The 23,313-nt window shown below is 38.1% G+C and overlaps 1 protein-coding gene across 1 annotated transcript in view; it reads left to right on the plus strand.

Moving 5' to 3' along the window:
* The window catches only part of LOC127641865 (bromodomain and WD repeat-containing protein 3-like), a 41,242-nt gene extending 18,191 nt beyond the window's left edge, over window positions 1–23,051 (plus strand). The window contains exons 20-40 of the mRNA XM_052124677.1: window positions 2,023–2,116; window positions 2,238–2,408; window positions 3,355–3,431; window positions 4,343–4,547; window positions 4,621–4,719; window positions 4,990–5,097; window positions 5,212–5,336; window positions 5,569–5,651; window positions 5,795–5,906; window positions 7,529–7,590; window positions 7,680–7,835; window positions 8,198–8,318; window positions 8,435–8,560; window positions 10,507–10,582; window positions 10,714–10,764; window positions 13,980–14,123; window positions 14,445–14,597; window positions 19,897–20,045; window positions 20,306–20,382; window positions 20,468–20,602; window positions 20,692–23,051. Of these exons, the coding sequence (XP_051980637.1) occupies window positions 2,023–2,116; window positions 2,238–2,408; window positions 3,355–3,431; window positions 4,343–4,547; window positions 4,621–4,719; window positions 4,990–5,097; window positions 5,212–5,336; window positions 5,569–5,651; window positions 5,795–5,906; window positions 7,529–7,590; window positions 7,680–7,835; window positions 8,198–8,318; window positions 8,435–8,560; window positions 10,507–10,582; window positions 10,714–10,764; window positions 13,980–14,123; window positions 14,445–14,597; window positions 19,897–20,045; window positions 20,306–20,382; window positions 20,468–20,602; window positions 20,692–21,407 (3,040 nt within the window). The 3' untranslated portion in view covers window positions 21,408–23,051. The remainder of the gene's footprint in view (window positions 1–2,022; window positions 2,117–2,237; window positions 2,409–3,354; window positions 3,432–4,342; window positions 4,548–4,620; window positions 4,720–4,989; window positions 5,098–5,211; window positions 5,337–5,568; window positions 5,652–5,794; window positions 5,907–7,528; window positions 7,591–7,679; window positions 7,836–8,197; window positions 8,319–8,434; window positions 8,561–10,506; window positions 10,583–10,713; window positions 10,765–13,979; window positions 14,124–14,444; window positions 14,598–19,896; window positions 20,046–20,305; window positions 20,383–20,467; window positions 20,603–20,691) is intronic.
* The last annotated feature ends 262 nt before the right edge of the window (window positions 23,052–23,313 follow it).

Raw genomic sequence — 23,313 nt, forward strand, 5'->3', positions numbered from 1 at the left:
CATAGAGAAGTCCTTCATTTGGATTGGAAAATGTTCCAGTTTATATTTCAGTAAGTTGCATAGACCGATTGACAAAGGCGGGCTAGGACTACCCAAAGTGTTTTTTTTATTATTATGCATTCAGTCTCAGACATTTGGCTCATTGGTCTCTTCCACCCGAGAGAGCCCCTCCCTGGTTTTGTATTGAACAGGAAGTTCTTGGCCATATTTCGCCACTGCAAAGACTTTCTATTAAACTAATCGAAGTTACACCCTGTTATCTCGCATTTGGTATGGACAAAAGTCTCCAGAGTGTTTAATTTGGACATCTATTTAAATGTTGCTTAGAGCATATGGCTGAACCCAAAGTTATGTATTAATAAGTCCTCTTTCTGCTGGACAGAGTGGATTGTGTGGGAGGTTAATACGCTTTGTGACCTATATGAGAGTGGGGTGTTTATCTTTTTTTTTTTTTTTTTTTTTTGGTTCAACATTTTGTGATTCCCAGATCTCAGTTATTTAGGTATTTACAGCTGTGCCACCTGCTCTGTACTATTTGTGGGAGTAGCAGGCACCCCCCTAAAGCAGCAGATACTCTGGGAGTTGTGATTTTACTGCTTTTGGAAAAGGTCATGAGGCATCAGTGTATTACTTCCTGCTAATTCAGAATCTGGGGGACGGAGCTTTAACTTCTATCAAGAGATTATAGGAGAAAGATTTAAACTTGGTATCGGAGGAGAGAGTGTGGGCTAGGATTCTAAAAACATCAACTCTGTATCTAGAGATGCAAGTGTGCCTTATGCAATTCAAGATTTTACATCAATTCTATTGGACACCGTCTAAATTGTATAGGCTTGGTCTTAAAGACACACACACCTGCTGGTGATGCCAATCAGAAGATGGAGACACAACCCATGTTTTTTGGTGGTTTTAAGATCCAAGAATATTTGTTGAAGGTTCAGAGTTTTATGTGTGACGTATTAGGCGCTCAAATCAAATTTTACCCCAGACTCTGTTTTAGGCGATGGGGCGGTCATCAATATAGGGGATAAACACATAAAAAATTGGTCCTAACCAGTGTTCTGAACAGCAGACAGATTGTTCTAAGGGGATGGAAGGTGACTGGAGTGCCCTTATTTCAATAGTGGTGCACAGAGTTGGGGAGGGTGGTGGCATTCGAGGAAATGTCAAGTGGAAAGCTTTGGAACTTAGATATATTTGCTTGCCAAATAGCTGCCCCATTTCCTTTCTTGGAGGGCTCTCGGGGAGGGGCAGTGGAGAGAGAAGTATAGTTTTAAATGTGTTTATTTTTATAATTTTTTTTATACTCATCTGTGACCACAGGGATGTTTGTTGAGGGTCAGTGTGGGGTTGGGGATTGGGTTGGGGAGGGGTAATATTGGGGGTTAAATGTTGATCCTATGAATATATGTTTTGCTTTTATTTGTTAACTGTATAAATCAATAAAAAAATTTAATCAGGAAATAAAAATAACATCAAAAAAGACCTTGAATAATGTAAAGAAAACAAGTTCATATTCATTTTTGAACAACACAATACTAATGTTTTAACTAAGGAAGAGTTCAAAATTCTATATTTGATGGAATAACTGCCAATCTCACACCAAACCTGTATGATATGCGATCTTCAGTGGAACACAAAAGGAAATGGTATGTCAGGCTCCAAAAAATGGCAAAAATAAATAAATAATATAAGGAATCAATATGACTTGTGCACAATATTCCAAGTCTTTTAGAGCAGCTGTCCACTGGTGATTCATAGATGATTGCCAAGAGAACTGACTCTTACTGCCTTAAAGCAACTTTGTATTTGCTATGACCTAATCAAAGGATCACATGATCCCATTCCTCATAAGGTAGTCCTAGTGCTCTAAAGTTTGTATTCTGATTCTTAGAAGTATCCACAAAACCCCTTGTCTTCAAGTAAACTAGATTGTGTAAGTTGTTATCTTTTAACAGCTTTGAGAACTGTGACCCCCAAACACTGCTCTTCCATTGATGTAATGTATTTGTGCATGTTTAGAGTGATGGAGGTCTGCAGACTAGCTAAAGGAGAGGTGGAACGGGCTTTCTACAACAAAGACAGGAGGAGAAAACCTGCACTCACCACAACAGGAGTGAGTTTTTTATATATATATATATATATATATATATATATATATATATATATATATATATATTCACAAAGATAAAGTCAGCCCATGGTCACAGTTTAACCCTCCCTTTCTCTCTCTGTAGAGTGAACTGGTGAGTGAGCGTGTTCGCACATTACGGAGGACTCAGCGTAAGTGTCAGCAGCGGAGACATGCATATCAGACCCGCTCAACACAAGACAGAAGAGCGAGCACAAATATGCTCTCGTACACACGTGATGAGGACAGCCTGGTTGAGTCTGACACTGATGCAGATGTAAGAACGATAGCATGGTCTCAAACCTAGCTCATCTCTTTCAAGAACAAGATGTTCCTTTGGTTATTTTTAACCTTGATTTTACAACTAATGATTATTTTGATAATCTACTAATCTAACAATTTTAAGAACGATTATTCGACTATTCTGGTGATTATTGCATCGATTAATCATCAGCTCTTAACTGACTATTCAGCTTGTGCCTTGACTTATAAGGTTGTATTAAACATGCTTACTAACAATGAAGTGGACAGAATCATCCTTTAAAATACATCTAAATGGCATTCATTGAATTTAAAGAAGAAAAAAGCTTTGTTTAATTCAGTAAAAAATTATTGCAAAAAAAATCCTATTGTTAAGCTCTTTTTTTTTTATTATTATTATTATTAAAAATCCTTAAAACAAGATACATTTAATTGAGAAGTAGCATATAGGATATTTAGAGTTTCAGACAATGGACGTTGGCCTAGGGATATAAATATATATTGAAATGCAAGTTTCAGAGTTTGTACATATTTACATGACCTGCTTCCTAATTATTTGAACTTTAATAATGGATCACATTTTAAAGATAAAATGCCACGGTGTTCCCTTTAAAGAAGCTCGACACGCATACTTCAGTGAAATGGCAGCTCCAGCTCTGCTTTGTATTTCTGCTTTGATGTATATACTACATCACCTAAAGCTGTTTTGGAAGTTTGGAGTGCTTCTGGACTGTGAGCTCTGTCTTCCTCTTCTTAATCAGGCGCAAGCTGCAGTGCTCCTCTCGCATGTAATCAGAGTTTAATGTGATCTCATGTTACGTTAAATTGGAGCAAATGACTATTCTACAATAAACATTTTGTAGACGATTTTTTTTGTTGTTGATAATGTCGACTAATCGTTTCAGCCCTATTTTAAAGTAATACAATTAGTAAATATCTTGTGTGTATGTGTGTATACTCAGCAGGAGGATGACCAGAATGAGAACAGTGATGTGTCATCTGATGGGGAAGCTCAGTGGGAGAATGACAGCAGTACCAGGTTTAGACTACAGTTATTCCCAATATTTCATAAAACAACTTCATTGATGCAGGTGAAGTGTGTAATTTTTCGATGTTACAAAACCTTCTATCCTAGTTTAATATGCAGAAACAACAAAAGAATAAAAGTGTAAACTTTGTGGCTCTGGGGTGCTTTTAAAACATTGCTCTGTTTGTTTGAGCATCCCAACCAGTTTTGCATATCACAATTGGCTCAACTAATGGTGTGAATTTTGGGCAAGGCTTTCTGTTTGGCGTACCATTGGAAGACAGAGAGAATGTTTGGGAAATGTGTTTGAAAACAAATTGTTTTCCAAAGCTACATTCTTTAATGCTAGTGGCACAGAAATTACACATTTCACCTTTAAAATACTTACTTAATCTATAAATGTATGTGAAACTAGACAATGGACCATTTTCATTGTTCCTGGTTTTGGAATGTGGAAGTAAATGATAGCTGAGTAATCTTTGATAGCGGTGAATGGGAAACCACGCAAAATCTAATGTTTGCAACCCATTTGCCCCAATATCAAAAGAAAAATGGCACTGTTGTTTTTCCACAATTTTCCAAATTAAGGAAAAAATAGAGAGTGTAATGGATTATTTTTATTAATTCCAGGGTAATATAATACAGTGTAATGTTATAAATTGACACTAAATAATAAAAAAAAATTGCAAATATAAAGAAGTTTGGTTGACTTCCGCTCTTAAATAGGCTGGACACGCAGTCTCTAGAAGAGTCCAAAAATTTTACAATTAAATGTACATGTTTGTTTATTTTATTTTTTTTCCTGAAAAGTGCAGTTGAGTTTGTTAGGTTTCATTGAACATCATTTGATATGTTTGCACCAACTGAATGATGGATATTTCAGTTTTTTTGTCCTCTCTTTTCTGTTGAAATGTGGTTTACAGTGACTCTTCTAGTGAGTATTCTGATTGGACAGCAGATGCAGGAATCAACCTCCAGCCTCCAAAGCGAACAACCAGAAGGCCAGCACGCATCGGTGGGAACAGTAGCTCAGATGATGAGGAGGATGGGGCAGGGCAGGGAGAAGGGGAGGAAGCAAGAAGTAAACGGACTGATAAGAAAAAGAAACCTAAACAGACACAACAGAGGGTGAGTACCCAGACCTTCATCATTCATCCAAAATATAATTTTTATTATGCATTAACATGCAACATGTGTTTAGTCTGTGCCTGCTGGAGAGTTAGATGAATTGTTGCCACCTGCTTGGATCAAGGTGACAATTCCAAGAAGATCACCCTTTGTACCTCAAATGGGAGATGAGGTGAGTCCCCTTACGTGAACGCATACATCTATCAGCGTTTTCACGTAGAATTTTAAAATTGTGAATTCCAGACCTGAAAAAGTAATAAAGATTTTACAGCGAATACATTTTTCCTGCTCTGCTTTACGAATTTCGTATTTAAAAATGCTAATTCAGGAATCACGAGCAACTGGAAAAGTCATGGAAATTCAGTAGTCTAAAGGTGTGGGAACTCTATATGTGATCTATACATATACTAGTTTCTGAAGTAATTGTTCTAGCCCTCTGTAGTTGATATATTTCTATCAAGGCCATCAAGCATATGTCCGAGCCGTGCGTCGTGCCAAAGCCTACAGCATCAACCCTCAGAAACAGCCCTGGAACCGCCTTGACCTGAGGGTAAGGCGGAGATCATTTCCTTTCACGTCACCATTTCCTGCTGGGGATAATTTTAAAAAATGTCCGTTTTTTTTTTTTAAATATATTTTTTTGTTTTTTGTGCTCTCCCTTTAGGATCAGGAATCCGTGAAAGTAGTGGGTATTAAATATGAGGTCGGTCCACCCACTCTGTGCTGCCTCAAACTGGCCTTCATGGACACAACCTCGGGGAAAATGACCAATGAATCCTTCAGCTTGAAGTGTGCATGCTAATACTCTTATCACACACACACACACACACCATGCATCATATTGTTAGTTTTGGGACAATACACTTTCTGCTTAAGTGGGATTGTAACATTTCAGCTTACACTACTATTAGGAATGGCGTAATTGATAGTAATGCTAAATGCTTTTCTGTCATTTTGTTTTTTGTTTTTTACAATTATTTTGATCATTGAAATTATATTGTATCTCCATGTTTCCATGTAGGTATCATGACATGCCTGATGTAATTGACTTTCTGGTGCTACAGCAATTTTATAATGAGGCCAAAGAACGCAACTGGCAGCCTGGTATGCATCTTTTAAATATCGCTTAAGAGGATTGTTGGCATGTTAACGATGTGCGATATGATGATGATCAGTGAGTCCTTTATTTTTTTCATGACAGAATAACTGATGCTCACAGAAATGTGTGTTTTTGTGTGTGCTCGTAGGTCAGCATTTCAGGAGCATCATCGATGATGCCTGGTGGTTTGGTTTAGTGGAGAGTCAACAACCATTTCAGCCTGAATATCCAGACAGCCTTTTCCAGTGCTATGCTGTCAGGTACAGGAGTTTGATTGCTGCTCTTCCAAAGTGCAGAGATTGTCATAGTACACTCAAATCCTCTCTCTTAATAGGCCTTGACTATTTTGATTGATAAATCATTATCAGCAAAGTGTGTTTATTTTGACCTTTCTATACCTGATATTATCATTAGTCTCAGGTGACTGTATTTAGTGCTGTCCAAGTGTGATTGCCCAAAATAGATGTTAAAGTGATGGTTCACACAAAAAAATGAAAATGCTCTCATTGTATACTCGCACTCATGCCATCCCATATGTGTATGACTGACTTCTGCAAAACGCAAATACGATTTTTAGAAGAATATCGCTGTTGGTCCTCGCAATGCAAGTGAATGGTGGCCAGATCTTTGAAGCTCTAAAAAGCTCAAGAAGGCAGCATAAATGTCATCTATACAGATCCAGTGGTTAAATCCATGTTTTCAGAATAGATGTGGGTTTGAAACAGATCAGATCAATTATTAAATCTAACAGGTAAAGTTTGGGCAGGGAGGAGGTGGGAACCGGCTGAACAGTCAACATAGAGTTTAATGGACAACATAAACTAAAAACAACATAAGCATGCAGCACGGCTGCGTGTGTCCCTCTAACCGGCGTCACCGGCCGCCCCTTATATCGCTCTCTCGCTGATCAGCTGATTCAGCGCCGACCGTGCTCAATCACGGCCCGGCCACACCCTCTTCCTCGTCACAAATTCCTTTTTCACTATAAATCTTCACATTCACCAGCCCTCCTAAGTGCTCTCTTCTCTCCTATGTGTTCTTATTCTTTTGTTTTTGGTGATTCACATTCTTCATGTATTTTGCCACCTACTGGGCAGGGAGGACCATTTATAGTACAAAATGACTTAAATATTGATCTGTTTCTCACTCACACCTATCATATAGCTTCTGAAGGCATGGATTTAACCACTGGAGTCTTGTAGATTGCTTTTATGCTGCCTTTGTGTGCTTTCTTTCTAAAATCTTGATTTTTTTAGTAATAATTCCTTACATTTATATAGCGCTTTTCTAGGCACTCAAAGTGCTTTACATAGCATAGGGATGATGCGACGGCAGCCATAGTGCGCCAGAACGCCCACCACACACCAGCTATTGGCAGCCAATTCAGGGATGGAGATTAATACGAGGCCATAATAGATAGGGGCCAATGGGGGGAATTTTCATAACCACAGAGAGTCAGGACCTCGGTTTAACGTCTCATCCGAAGGACGGTGCCTTTTTAAAGTATAGTGTCCCTGTCACTATACTGGGGCCCATATAGACCCATATTAGGCCTCCCTAATACCACTTCCAGCAGCAGCCTGCTGGAGAAAGTCGTTTATTCTGCAGAACATTTACATTTATGCAATTGGCAGACTTACAGTGCACTTGTTACAGGGACAATCCCACCAGAGCAACCTGGAGTTAAGTGCCTTGCTCAAGGACACAATGGTGGTGGCTGTGGGGTTTGAACCAGTGTCCTTCTGATTACCAGTTATGTGCTTTAGACCACTACACCACCACCACTTCTTCCAGAAGAAGTGGTGGTGGAAGAAAGTCATACACATGGGATGGCAATATGGAAATGGGATCTTGGTTATAAATTATGTGTGTTGTATTACAGGTGGGATAACGGAGAGAGAGAGAAGATGAGTCCATGGGATATGGAGCCCGTACCTGAAGAAGGTACTGACACATTGACACTCCATGAGCTCTGACACTAAAACAGCCAATCTGATTCTGTCATTTCTAATGTTGTAATTCACCACCCACAGCTCTAGTCCCAGAGGAAGTTGGGGACAGTGTTCCGGTAACAGAGGATGAGCTTCAGTCCCTTTTGTACACACCACAGCAGGGAGAGTGGGGGGAACACACACAAGATGACGAGTCTGAGAGAGTCATCACTGCCATAGATCAGCTGCTAACACTCGGTATGAAAAACAAACAAACACACAAAAAACCCAAAACTTGTTACAGTTGCACAGGTTTAATATATATCAAACATTTATGGGTATTTATATTTGTTGGACTTGGCCTAGATTTGTTGGGTCTTAACATAATTGGTCAATACAGTTCAATGCATAACTGATAACTAACACTTTTATTTGTTGGACTTGAACACCTATTTGCCGTGTTAATATTTAAATTGTTGTTTTATGAAAGCAATAAGGCTCTCCATGGTGTGCTGTATGATTTATAGCCACTGTGCATCATACCTAATATCACCCTTTAGCTGTGACTATTCGCTGCCTCTTGTACCTTTTGCTTAATAGCACACTTGTTTGGTTTACAGATGTGGCAAAGGCATTCTCCTGTCCAGTAGATCTGAGAGCATATCCGCTATACTGCACAGTTGTGGCCTATCCCACTGACCTTGGTACTATCAGAACACGATTAGTGCACCGCTTCTACAGGTACACAAACATTAGTACCCCTTTTGTACAGTTGTATGCAAACACATACACACACAATTCTTTCACAAACTCTTGCATTAGTGTTGGAATTCTCTCACGTTTTTGTTTGTGTGTAGGCGGATCTCGGCGCTCATGTGGGAGGTCCGTTATATTGAACACAACGCACGAACATTTAATGAGCCACAGAGCCCCATCGTCACAGCAGCCAAAACAGTCACCGACATACTGCTGCATTTCATCAGGTGTGAAAACTGTCCCTCACACACTTGCTATATATGTTTTAGGGATGGGCAATTGTACTCGAGTACTCGAACGTGACAGCCATGATCGATCATAAAAACAATGATCGTGAGTTTAAAAAAATACAGATTTTTCATTTTTTCTGATTGGTTATAGCAGAATTTTGGGCATCACCTTGAGCTCTGATTGGTTAGTGTTGCCAGAGCATGCGGTCCAAAGTCCAGAACGAAGAACAGAGAGAAACATGGCTTCAAAGTTGGATAGTGATGTCTGGCTTCAATTTGACAAAATTGATACAATTCAATGCAAGATGTGCAGCACCAAGCGGTCACACAAATGTACCACAAGTACAATTAGCATCTAGTATTTGTACATAAAATGTCTTGCGATACCAGAGAGGCAACTCAGACGAGCATCGTATCATTTACCGTCAGACAGAAATGCAACGTAGCCAGAGCCAGAAACAACAACAACAGCAGAAAGTATCCGAACACAAACTTATCCAGTCGCAACATTTGATCCAAGACACTAACATCTGAAGTTTATTGAGACAGAGCTTAGAGAGCGAGATTGTAAAGGAGCATCTGAAACAGCTTTACAACACGGTTACAAATTCTGTCACACCCATTCAAAGTGACTCTCAGCCATTACGGCGCTCAATGCTCTTTTTGGTGAGGATTATGGCGCGAGTGATTTTTGTTCGCGTGACACCGAAATCTAAAGTTACTTCAGTGAGCCATGAATCTCCGTAAACCAGGATCCTTTATGTGGTAGAAGGTAAATGAGAATCGGTTTACAAGCATTGTACTTCGCTGTTCCTGCGACATCTGTTCCAGCGGAGCACGTTTTTTCCACCGCCGGCCTAATTGTGAATAGACCCCGCACACGCCTCACACCTGTGCAGGTAGACCGACTCCTCTTTTTGAACAAAAATATGTAGGATGTAGCCTATGTTTAAGTTTTTGTTTTGAGTTTTATAAATCATCCTGTCTGTTTTATTTACAATTAGCAGTCATTTGTTTAAACTTGTTAAACCTTTTTTCTGTAGCTTTGAAAATAAAAACTAAGCTATTCGTTTTTGTTGGTGTTTCAAAAGCGCAGTTGAAATATGCTGCTAAAGTAATATTGAAGACAACGTTTAATTTAAAAATTACAGTTTAATAAAGTAGCCTAAAAGCAATCATGTGTATTATATTCATAATTCATCAATAATCATCATGTGTTGTTCAATAATTTAAGTCAGTTTTACTCCGACTAAAATGTCATCATTTTAGCCAATATATAGGGGATGTCAGCAATCACTTGATAAAGTAGATGAAAAATACTGTAACGTAATCAGCAATATACATAACATTATGTGACCACCATAGAATGTTGTGAATTATTTTTGCTTGCCCGTGTTTCAGCGCGCTGTTAGAAGAGCGCATCCACAACAGGATTTACACTCTCTGACTATAGCACGTAACTGCATTTGCATCCTTTTGTGTAGATACAAGTTGTAATGTTACGTTTATGTTGTGTATCTAGGATATCTGATTAATCTCATATGATGCGTCAAAGAAGGTGCTTCAGTTTACTGGAGTTAATTTATTCTTCAGCTTCAACTAATGCAGCTATTCTATTTCAGGTGTTTCTTTTTCGATACCATTGATGCAGCTTAAGCAGTGTTTTTTGAAGTCATATGTTCATGTTTTCATAGACATGTTTTCATGTTATTTTATTTATTTAACATTCATTTTCATAATAATCTTATAATATTTTAATTATCTCCATGACGGACACGCCCCGCCCCTCGAGTACTCGTTTTTTGAGACCTATCAATGATCGAAATAAGAAATTTACAAAAATGCCCATCCCTAATATGTTTGCATTGTGATCCCTCCAATTCACCTGTTGGGCTCAGTGTCCACATGCCCCTTTTCTTTATGAATGTGTGTATGTTCTGTAGGGATCAGAGCTGTACTGATATCTTGGATCTGTACAATAAGATGAAGACAGAATTCAGAAGTTCAGCAGAGGAAGAGGTAAGCTGAGGACTGTGTTAAATGCATTTTCTGGTGTGTTGTGTCAGGAGTGTGTGTATGAATTATGCATTATGTTAGATGTGTGTGTCTTTAAGCAGATGAAGTCTTCAGTGTGTCTGTTTGATTTGTAGGAGACCGTGGATGTGGACTCAGACACTCCTGGGACCTCCACTGGTCAAACGGTGAGATAATTCTAGCACATAAAACATATAGAGAGAAGTCATTTTAGTTCATGGAAACAAACATGATCGCCTGTTTAAAGGGTTATATTAACAACAACAACAAAATAATAATTATATTTCTGTCATTATTTACTCGCCCTCAGTGTTGTTCCACACTTTAGTTTTTTCCATGGAACACTTAAGGAAATGTATTAAGAATCTTTACACTGCTCCATTTCATTTAAATATAGTGAATAGTAACGGACGTGTCCAGCTCTAAACCGGCACAAAAAAGTATGATTTGTACGCAATTTTCAATCTTTTGAAGCCACATGTTAGCTTAATGTGAGGAACAGACAAAAACATACGTTATTCAGTGAAAATCTTTCCTCCATTGCTCTTCAATCTCATTAGTGTATAAATATGGTGAATTGCGTAAAGTTTGACATGATAAACAACAATCTGTATTCGTTCTTGTGTGTTTTTCTTAACCTAATGCAAAATGATAAGTTTGAATATGCAGAAGTGTTATTGAAATATTGAGAGCAGTGGTGGATGGAAAGATTTTCTGCAAAATTGCTTAAATTTAGTTTTCTTACCGGACACAAGGCTAATATACGGCTTCAGAAGACTTGGATAAAGCACTTAAAACTTCCGAACTACTTTTGCTGTTTTGGAGTTTAACAAAAACTTCAGCCGGTGAATATGAACAGAAAAATGTATCCTTTTGTGTTCCCTGGAAGAAATAAAGGCTACATTTACACCGCAACAGAATGTGGCCCAAATCTGATTTTGCTGCTCAAATCAGATTATTTTATTTTCTAAGGTTGTTCACACAATTTAAATATAGCCCATATCTGACACTGGTCTGAACAGCCAATGCTTGTTAATTTACCCACATGTGTATAACACTCCCTAAGCATGCCTATAACAAACCCAGACATGTTCATTATTAACTTGAATTTATTAAATGTATTAAAATTGTTATCAGCAGTTACTTTTTATTTTTAACCTGAATAAGTTGCTTAACCTTTTCCTGAGTAGGGACCAAATTCCCCTGCAGTGCCCCCTGAAGTGAGTTATTTTTGCATGTGACGCTGCACAGCCAGTAGAGGTGGGCAGAGTGTAGAGTATTTCATTTCATTTATTTATTTATAAAGCACAAATAAACACAACAGAAGTTGACCACTGTGCTGTACAAATGAAGAAGTATAAATGACGAATAATAAAATATCATTTAAAACTCTTAGAAGTGCTGACTCAGTACTATGTTTTTTCCTAAAACCAGATTGGAATTTTTCTGCAATATTGTTTGTTTCCAGAAAGCTCTGCAATTGCACAGATACAGCATTCTCTAAGATTTTTGCAATGAAAGGTACATTTGAGATTGGCCTAAAATGTGATAAGATAGTTGTATCCAGACCTGGCTTTTTCAACAATGGTTTCACCATAGCATGTTTGCAAAAGGATGGAACAATCCCAGAAAGAATGCTCTTATTTATAATTGTTAGAATCCAATCCCCAACACAATCAAGTACCAATTTAAAAATTGGGTCGGAACAATATCACATGCAGAGGTGGTAGGCTTCAGCTTAGCAACTGAATCCATTAAACCCAGCAATGTGATCGGCTCAAATGAGTTTAAAACTTAGTGGGAATTAAAAAATCAACAGGGTCATCAGTACCAGGAATGATGGACTGTCTAACTGTATCTATTTTATCCTTAAAAAATATCAAAAAGAGTGTAGAGTATTTGTTTATTTATTTTATTTAAAGTTTTGATTTCTTGTCATAGAAAATAAAATAATGTACTGTGTATAATGTAGTTAACGTGAACAAATGGGTTATGTCTGCTGTACTGTATTTGTTTTATTTATTAAATTTTTATAGCTGTAAAAAACAAATCAACAAGTAATATCAGCAGACAGGTTTGCCTATATGCACTATTTGATGTCTCAGACTGTGTGTGTGTGTGTGTGTGTGTGTGTGTGTGTGTGTGTGTGTGTGTGTGTGTGTGTGTGTGTGTGTTATATGCCTGAAAAGACTGTTTGAGTTGCTGTTTGTGTGAATGAAAACCGCATCTGCACCTAAGCAAACGAAGCTGTGTGCATGGGATGATCGCGTTTAGATATGATGGCTGTGCATATACAAGCAGTGAACTATTATCGTGGTACTTTGGTGACAGGTATGAAATTTGTTACTTAAACATACTATGTGCTTGAAAAAACTCTTTGAGTAGCTATTTGTTTGACCAATGACAACCGTTACTAATGTAAACAAATAGCAGCACGCATCGGAGGAAGTTTGCGTTTGATGTATTGACTGTGTATAAGAGCTGTAAACTTTTTATTGTGGTACTTTGGTGACGAGTTGGAGGTATGTATATAAAATAAACTTATTCTGTGGTTTAAAAGACCGTTTGAGTGAATATAAATTGAAGATGCTTGACCAGCGCAGCCTGTGTCGCCGTGTAAGCCCATTTTAATCAGGCAACATGTAACTGTCTATTGCAGAAACACATTTGTGTGACGCTACTCTGCAGGGCCCAATTATTAACCATCACATGTTTGGTGGTGTGTATGAAAGGATTCAAGTTAGAATATAACTAATTCTACCTATGCTTCTTTTCATGCGAATATTTTACTATGAGAAATTTAAACGAACCGTTGAAGCCTATAATTTTTTTACATTCAGTGCATTAACTAGAAAAGATATGACTTGAAATTTTAAGTTTTAAATCATAACAGGCATATTACATGATAAATCAAGTGCGCAAGTGACAAATATTGTGTTAGTTTGATGTAAAAAATAAATTGGACCTGGCTGTTCAGACTTGAAGGCACATTGAAAAGAATCAAATACGCATCCGATTTATTTCCACATACGAAAGTGGCCCAGATCGGATTTGAAAATGTCAGATTCAAAGCATTTGTGGCTGTTCACACTGTCATCCAATTAACATGAGACATTCAATTGTCACATGTGAGTAAACAAAATCAGATTTGGGCCACATTCAGCAGCGGTGTGATCATAGCCAATGTCATATGGGTCTGTAATGATATTAGGGTGAGTCATTTTTGGGTAAACTATTCCTTTAACAGGATCTTAACTTTATTTTTCTGGGACCAAAGCACCCACATCCCTGTTCAAATCTAAACTAAGACAGAGCCATCTACATATTATTGTTGTCATGCAGTAGCTGGTTTGGTTTCTCTAACCCTTCCCACAATTTTCAGAGGTCAAATAATGTACCACAGAAGCGGGGTGTGTTGCTGGATATTAATGCATGGCACGGAAAATGCAAGGAGCTTGCAAGGAGAATGATGGCAAGCCCAGACTCCGAGCCATTCCGCCGACCTGTCGACCTCATCGTATATCCGGTAGCTCACTTCATTTTCTCTCTTGTTTTTCTCTCCTATCCAGGGATTAGAAAATAAATGTTTTTCATTATGTTTCGTCCTGAGCAGAAGTTGTATTTTAGGGATGTGCATGGTTAACCATCTGTAGTAATCAGATAACTCAAGGGTTGTTCACATATTCTGTTAAATTCCTTGAACCATTTCTAATCCTTGCCTCTGTCCTGCTCTATCATTCTTGTGCTCTCTCCCCTCACTCTTTTGCCACTTCATGGTGTCTTTCACTTTCTATTTGGATCCATATGTTGGAAATTATTCTGATGTAATATCTTTCTCTCATCACAGGATTATCGGGACATTATAGACACTCCGATGGATTTGGGAACAGTCTCTGAGACTTTGCTGGGTGGGAACTACGAGAATCCCATGGAGTTTACAAAAGATGTGCGGCTTATCTTCACTAATTCCAAGGCTTACACGCCCAACAAAAAGTCTAGAGTAAGATCAGCACCCTCTGCGGTAACCCAGACCATTAACAAGTCATTTTACAAATGGCCATTGCACTAAATAAGTTGTTATCATTTTCTTGGCACACATACACATATGTGTATGTTTGCTCTAACTGTGGTTCTTTTAGATATCACATTTCCCACACACTTTAATGCCCAAATAAGCGCAGTTTAAGCAGATATTTAAATGCCATGAAAATGCCTTGCCATGTTTGTGTGTCATTCGGTTGAACTCCAAGCATCACAGAGCTGGTGAGACATCAGTTGGTTAGAAAGTAACCACAGAGGATAACCAGAGCAGCTCCTGTCCAGAAGCACACATGAAACACTTCTCAAGCTCTCTGGTCCACGCCCCGACAGTAGAGGCTCGTGGCAAACTCCCGTGAAAATATAAATGAACAAATATAAACTTTGATTGTGAATGCAAAGCACTTTAGTTTCAATTAATTTAACAATTGTGTAATGGCAAATGTTTTTGGTCATAGCCGGTTCATACAGGCAGTGTTAATGACACTTAGTGATAGAGGAGAGGCACGCTTAGTCTATTTTTGTGAAGTGATAAATGATGAAATTAAATCTCAATGGTTTTTCTCCATTTGAAATATGGGCTTGTGGGTTTAATCAAAGAGCATTAAAATAACATGTGAAAGGGAAGAAATAATATAATATGTAGTAAAAATATATTTTATTATTTATATATATATATATAAAATTGGTTCCAAAAACGACAGTATAAATGTAAAATTGACCAAAACTAATGTTGACCAAAAAGAGACATATTTTAAGTATTTAGTCTTCGTCTTTATTTATAAATAGCACTAACTACAGAGTTACCAAAGTGCTGATCAATCAGCATAATGTCAACAAAGCAATATAAAAGAACAAAATAATATTTAATTCCAAAATATATTGTATAATTTTTAGTGTCTTCATAATTTTTTAAAGCCATATAAGGACATCATATATCCCTATTTTATTATTTTATTTACATATTTAGTCAAATATGTACACTGGTGGAATTTTTTTTGGAATAATGTACAGATTTTGCTCTTATGGAAAGAAATTGGTACTTTTATTCACCAAAGTGGCATTCAACTGATCACTGTCTAGTCAGGACATTAATAACATGAACAATTACTATTACAATGTGAAAAAAAAATCTGAAATTTATTAACTACTACAAAGAGTTCTCATCAAAAAATCCTCCACATGCAGCAATGACATCTTTGCAAATCCTTGGCATTCTAGCTGTCAGTTTGTGCAGATACTCAGGTGACATTTCCCCCCATGCTTCCTATAGCACTTGACATAGATGTGGTCTTGTCGGGCACTTCTCACCCACCTTACAGTCTAGCTTATCCCACAAATGCTCAATGGGGTTAAGATCCATGACTCTCTTTTCCAATTATATGTTGTCAAATGTCTGTGCTTCTTTGCCCACTATAACCTTTTCTTTTTGTTTTTCTGTTTCAAAAGTGGCTTTTCTTTGCACCCCTGAGTCTTCTCTTTGCTGTTGTACATGAAACTGGTGTTGAGCGGGTAAAGCATGTGACGTGAGGCATCTATTTCTCAGACTAGAGACTCTGATGTACTTATCCTCTTTAATTGAACATCTGAGCCTTCCACATCTCTTTCTGTCCTTGTTAGAGCCAGTTGTCTTTTGTCTTTGAAGACTGTAGTGTACAACTTTTTGTATGAAATCTTCAGTTTTTTTGGCAATTTCACACAATATACAGCCTTCATTACTCAAAACAATGATGGACTGACGGGTTTCTAGAGAAAGTTGTTTCTTTTTTTTGCCATTTTTGACCTAATATTGACCTTAAGACATGCCAGTCTATTGTCTACTGTGGCAACACAAAAACAAACACAAAGACAATGTTAAGCTTCTTAATGAACCAAATAGCTTTCAACTGTGTTTGAAACAATGGCAAGTGATTTTCTAGTACCAATTTAGCATGATTACTCAAGGATGAGGTTTTGAGAAAAGACGTGATGCCATACGAGGTTCGGATGTGTGAACGTCGAGCTCTGCGCACTTTGCTAGTTTTAACTGTTAATGTCATAAACTGGTGAGATTCGATACACACTGTTCCATAACTGTTCTAGGAGGACAATATATTAAAGAATTCAAAATCCTCGGGTTCTAGGGACATTAAAAGACACATGCTCAAGCTGACGCCCCTGAGCCAGGGAGCCGATTTGGTCGGAGAAATGGGGGAAATTTGACAAGAACTGTTTGGCAATGCTGACGAAGGTCGTTAATGATTTGGAGGATCTTGCTGTAATATGTCGATTGATCACTGCCATGGAGACTAAATTCACTGAGATGGTTATAAGAGTGGAGGATGTCAAATAATGGATAGATTATCTGGAGTCATCAGAGAGGGAATTATCTGCTAATCCACTAGCGACCAAGGTGGATTTGGAACGCGTCTGGGAGAAGTTGGAGGACATGGAAAACCATAGCTGGCGGAATAACTTCCATATTGTTGGAATTCCTGAAGCTGAAGAGGGTCAGGATATGATGAAATTCCTGGATGGGCTCTTTCGGTGTCTGCTAGGCATAACAGGCCATAAGCTGAAAATCAAATGAGCTCACAGGGATCTGGCTTGGCGATCCACTGAGGGGGAAAAAGGCCCCAATCAATTCTGGCAACATTTCTGAGATCATCTGATAAAGATCTCTTGTTATGCGAGGCAAGGAGTAAAAGAAGGCTTTCTTGGAAGAACCACAGCATTTTCTTGTTCACTGATTTGCAAATTCGATGAGAAAGAAGTGATTGATTCAAGGAATGCAAGAAACTCTTACATCAGCGGAAGGCTGCTTGATGTTTCCGGCCAAATTGAGAATAGATGCTAAGGATGGCCTTAAAACATTCACATGTCCAAAGCAAGTGCTGTCCTTCATAAAGTCAATGGAGTGAGTAAATTATTTTGTGGTACACGCATTTCAGCCGAGTGGACGACTCACTGAACATTCACTTGACTGTTCGAGGAAACTGAGTGCCTTTTTTGTTTCGTTTTATGCTGGTTCCATTTGGTGGCTGGAGTTTGTTTTGTGGAGTAACACTCCTTCAAGACATTTATGTGGATGAATCTACACATTCTTTGAGTTTATTCTGCCTATTGGCTGGAGTTTGTTTTATAGATGATCTTTTGTTGTGTAATTCTGTCTCACAAAATTGTATAGAATCACCGGACTTGAGCAATCCGATTGCAAAGTTGTCGCGGTGGCTCTCGTAGGCGTACATGGACTGTTTGAGTTTATAGGGATGGACGCCAGTTGGCGCTGTTGTGCGAGTGGTTAATGCGCACGTTTTTCTTTTCTCAGTTTGTTTGTTTCAGGGGCAAGTTTGGGGTTTGATTGTTGAACTAATGTTGGAATGTGGTCTTTATAATTTTGTTTTTGACACAATCTGTTTTTTCTAATATGTCAAAATTGTATGGGTTGTCTCTCTCTACATGGAATGTGAATGTGTTGGGGCACCCCATAAAAATAAGGAAGGTTATATCTCTTCTTAAGTGTAAGAAATATGATATATTGTTTCTTCAAGAAACGCATCTTTCCCCACAGGAAGCTGAAAATTTGAGAAGATATGGGGTGGACATTTTCGTTTTTAGTGCTGGCTCAAGTTAGAGCAGGAGAGTCATTACACTAAGTAAGCATCTACAATTCAAATGTCTCAAACAGATTAAAGATAAATTAGGATGAGTCATTATTGTTTTAGCAGAAATTCAGGGGCAAAGTCTTATTTTGGCTAGTATTTGCGCACCTAATGTAGATGATCAGTGCTTTTTTATAGATCTTGCAAGCCGCTGGCACACATGAAATAATATTGTGAGGAGACTTTAATATTTTGATGGACTCTGTCCTTGATCATAGTGAAGCAAAAGTATATAAGCCCCCTAGAGCAACACTGACACTTCACCAGATGTGTAAATGTCTTACTGATATTTGGAGACTTTTGAACCCATCTGGTAGGTACGATACATTTGTTTTTCATCAGTCCATAAGATTTATTCTAGAATTTGTGGGTGTGTGGCGTGCATTTATCACTTTGTGGGGACCTTTTGTGGGGACCTTGTGGGGACGTTTTGTCGGTCCCCATGAGGAAAACAGCTTATAAATCATACTAAATTATGTTTTTTGAAAATGTAAAAATGCAGAAAGTTTTCTGTGAGGGTTAGGGGATAGAATATAAAGTTTGTACAGTATAAAAACCATTATGCCTATGGAAAGTCCCCATAAAACATGGAAACACAACATGTGTGTGTGTGTATATTTATTTATATATATATAAATATTTATTATATATATATATATATATATATATATATATATATATATATATATATATATATATATATATATATATATATATATAAAACATCGCCAAGTCTCATATACACTGCAGCAGATGCTCTGGGAGTGGCTTTTGAGGAGATGGCATTTAGAAGGCTAGACAACTGGGATTTGTATAACAGGAAATGGGGCAGCTATTTAGCCTTTTCTGAAGGCTCTCGGGGAGGGCCAGTGGAGAGAGACTAGTGGCTTTGGATGTGTGTGTTGTAACCTTTTTGTTTTTAAATGTATGCTTTTTATGATCTTTTTTGTACGTTTCCAAGTATTTTCTGCTGTTTTATTGTCTATTTGTGTGTCTTTGTCAGTTGGCTTTTGACCACTGATTTGCTTGTTTGTGTCAGTGTGGGTGGAGGGGTTAATGTTCTGGGGGAAAAGTTATGATTTCATGTGGTTTGATTCTGCATTTTCTGTTGTGTCTATTTGATTTGCTGCATGGAATCAATAAAAATTGTTAATAACAAAAGAATAAGATGTTGATGATTGCTGTTGATGATGGCTGCTGGAAATGGGGCCTATCTAGATTTTGATAAAAAAATTACTTTTAGTGATGGTGCCACTTTTTACATCAGTTAAATACTTTGACTATACTTTGTGATCAGTTGAATGACACTTTGGTGAATTAAAGTGCCAATTTCCTTCATAATCACAATTATTTATTTGAAAATCCATCGTCATAATTGATCATTTCATAATCATGACATGTATTGTCAGGTATTAAATGTGTTTCCAAATTGTCTCTGAGAAAGCACCTTTTGGAAAAGTTGTTACATTTAAATTCTTCAGAAAATGAGTTGAATATAAATATGTCCTCTTTATATGGATTTGCAGTCTACCTCTTACTGAATTAATTACTTTAGTGTTGTTACATAAACAGCTGGTATATAGTTTGACTCTGATGTCTGTTTTTGTTGTTGTTGTTTAGATCTACAGTATGACTCTGAGTCTGTCTGCATTCTTTGAGCATCAGATCATTAACATAATCTCAGATTATAAATCTGCTGTCCAGAATCAGCGCAGGAGTCAACAGAGACTCAGTTACAGCAAGAGGTTACAGAGCTCATTTCCCAACAGGTAGCACACACGCACACACTCCACCAGATGATAACAGGGGGTCAATTGATACTGAGGATTTACCGAGTAAACAGTAATTGACTTTTAAATGAAACCGTATGGCTGGTGGCAAATCTTTGTCTTTATAAAACCTGTGTTCTGGATACATTTGTTGTTTTATAGCTCAGTGATGCAAATATTTGTTTACAGACAAAATGCAAACAACAGCAATATCTTCCTTTCTGTGTACCGGTTCTAAAAGTGTGTGTGTCTGTCTGCAGCCCCAAAGGGAAACAAAAATCAGAGAAGAAAACTTCCCAAACGCATTCAAAGTCTCGCTCACGGAAAACTTCTCAAGGTGTGTATTTTTCAGTGTAAATTTTTTTGCGTTTCCTGTTTTGTTTGTTTTAAGTATGAGAGATTTGTTTATTTCTCTTCATCAGATCTTACTGCTGCAATTGATGAAGATGATCAGCATTCCTCTTCATCCTCTTCATCCTCTACCTCATCCTCTTCATCAGTGCAACTACGGGCCAACAGAGTTACACGCAGCCGAGATTCACCTAGAAAATCCTCAGGTAAATGCACACACAAACACATATTGCCTACAGTCTGTTGTTTTTCCCTCGAGTTAACCTTTAACATTGTGTCCTCTGTGCATCTACAGATGCCAAAGGCCTACTGCCAAATGGGGGTCGAAGTTCACACAGACAAGTGGCAGTAACAGAAGCAGGAGAGGTCTCTGAATCGGAGAGTTCCAGTTCATCATCATCCTCATCATCCTTGTCTTCCTCCACATCATCGTCTTCATCCGAGAGCGAGGACAGCGGGGCTGAAATTGCTGGCTTTGCAGACGGCGGCGATCACGACTACAGCAAAGCCCCTCAACACAAACAGAAGGGCAAAGCGGCAGTCGTCTCTTTCGACAACACAAAACGAAAGAGGAAAGGAGAGGAACAAACAACAGAACCTATGAAACGAGCACGGACAGTGGAGGTACAAGCAGAGGAGCAGGGAGAAGAGGATGAGCCTGAGGAGGAAGAGGATGAGCCTGAGGAGGAAGAGGATGAGCCTGAGCCTGAGGAGGATGAGCCTGAGGAGGATGAGCCTGAGGAAGAGGAGGAGGAGGAAGAAGAGGAGCCTGAGGATGAGGAGGACATTCCAACAATAAACAGTGGAAGTCAGAGGTCAAATCAAAGAACTGCAAAGTCAGGGCGTGTTAATACTCGTAATCAAGGTCGACGGACTGTTCTGTACAACGATGACTCAGAAGAGGAGGGGCCAGTGACCGACCCGCTGAATCTGGGAATGTCACGCTCTGGAAGAGTCCGTCGAATGACAGAAAGAGCTCGAGTTAGCCATCTAATGGGCTGGTCACACTGATTTAAAGTGTTGACGTTTTATGACTCGAACGCAGACTCACTACAGCAATACTGCAGGGATATTGTTTTAAGAACTGTCTTTTTGTGACAATTTTTTTTATTATTATTATTGTCTCTGAGACATGATGTTCATGACTCTTCCTGGACTGTGGTGCTTTTTCTTCTCTGTGGTTTCCATGGAAACTACCATGCCATCAACTAATCAGCCACCTCTGCCTTATTCTGGTCCAGGGCGGCGAAGGGTCAACTCTCTTCCGCATTCACAGTTTATCTTTCTGTCTGTTCATCATCACTTCCTTCTCCTGTACAACCCATACATTTTGATTGTCATCTTGGTGCTTTTGCTCTTCAGTTTCTTACTTCCAAGTCATTTCTGTCTGTTCACCTTATGATGATCAGAAATATGGTGCTGCTCTTATTTCTCACTTCCTCCAGCCTTCAAGCATTCTTTCCTTGTACATTTTCACAAATGTTTGGCAGTCAAGGTGTTAATTTGCTGGCTTAGCCATCCAAGGGGTCATAGAGAACACTTTGTTTACCATATAATGTATCTGACTTGACTCTACTATTAAATCAGGTTATGTATTTACCTCGGTTCATTAATATAATAATTTTTGGTCCTTGTTGGAAATATTGGTTGTTGTTTTTTTACACTTTGATCAAGTGATCAAAACCTCTTTGATGCATTAAATACTTCCAGATCATGTTCATTATGCTTCGTCCATCAGAGCGCAGGCACAAGGAGGATTATGGGAAATGTAAGAGACGAGCACACTTCTCACTCTTATTCAGATACACGAACACTTTGGACTGTTTTCACAGAAAATATTTATATTTATACACTTTATGGTTCATTCTTATCTTACAGTATGTAGAACAACAGTACTAATGATAATGTTTGCACATTTTATGTCAAGTATGTGGCAGCTGATTGGTGCTTATGAGGTTAAGGGGTCTGAATCCTGGACTCCTGGTTCAGACAATATGTACATTAATTTTTTTTCTGTCACTCATGAAAGACTGTAAAGACTGTTATGTTTTTGTACACAAAAGTGAAAAAACTTCCCTGAAAATAGATAGTGTATTTTCAGAATGGTGCATACAGAACGATATTGATTGTAGAGATCAGATGTAGAGCCTGGGTTTGGTTTCTGGTGAGTCAGAGGGTGTGTGTGGTTTATTACATTATCTGAGAAACAAAGGTTTGTACTTCCTCATCCTCTCCCTTTCACTTTTGTTTTTCCCTGTATTGCACTATTGTGGAAAGCACCCTCTCCATCCAATTCCTAAACCCTTTCCTCTCATCTGAAAGTACACAAAACAGCAGCCAGTCATAATGCAGAAAAGTGTTCTAAGCCAATCAGGATACTGTATATGTCCTCAGCCTCTGTGCCCTTCCCTTCAAACAGAAAGGAGTTGATCAGACTTCTCATTTTCCATCTCTCAAGACCCATTCTTTTCCTTTGTATCAGGGAACTTTTGTCATGCTGTGACCAGAAAAGCTTGGGTCTGTTTAATGACAATTATATTAGATGGCCCTGTTAGATGTATTAAGCTTGTGTCCTTGTCTATATTTTTTTTTTTACATGTTTGGGTTTTTTTTTTTTAATAAATGAGTAAAACTGGGTTTGTGATTTGGATTTTTTCTTTTCTATAGAAGGATAGAAAAGCACGAGAATGAATATGAATATATATGCTGTATGTACATAAACTCAGCAAAAAAAGAAATGTCTCTTTTTCAGGACACTGTATTTTAAAGATAATTTTGTAAAAATTCCAAATAACTTTACAGATCTTTATTGTAAAGGGTTTTAACAATGTTTTCCATGCTTGTTCAGTGAGCCATAAATAAATAATGAACATGCATCTGTGGAATGGTCGTTAAGACACTAACAGCATACAAACGG

The sequence above is a fragment of the Xyrauchen texanus genome, chromosome 4, assembly GCF_025860055.1.
Source record: "Xyrauchen texanus isolate HMW12.3.18 chromosome 4, RBS_HiC_50CHRs, whole genome shotgun sequence".
Taxonomy (NCBI): Eukaryota; Metazoa; Chordata; class Actinopteri; order Cypriniformes; family Catostomidae; genus Xyrauchen; species Xyrauchen texanus.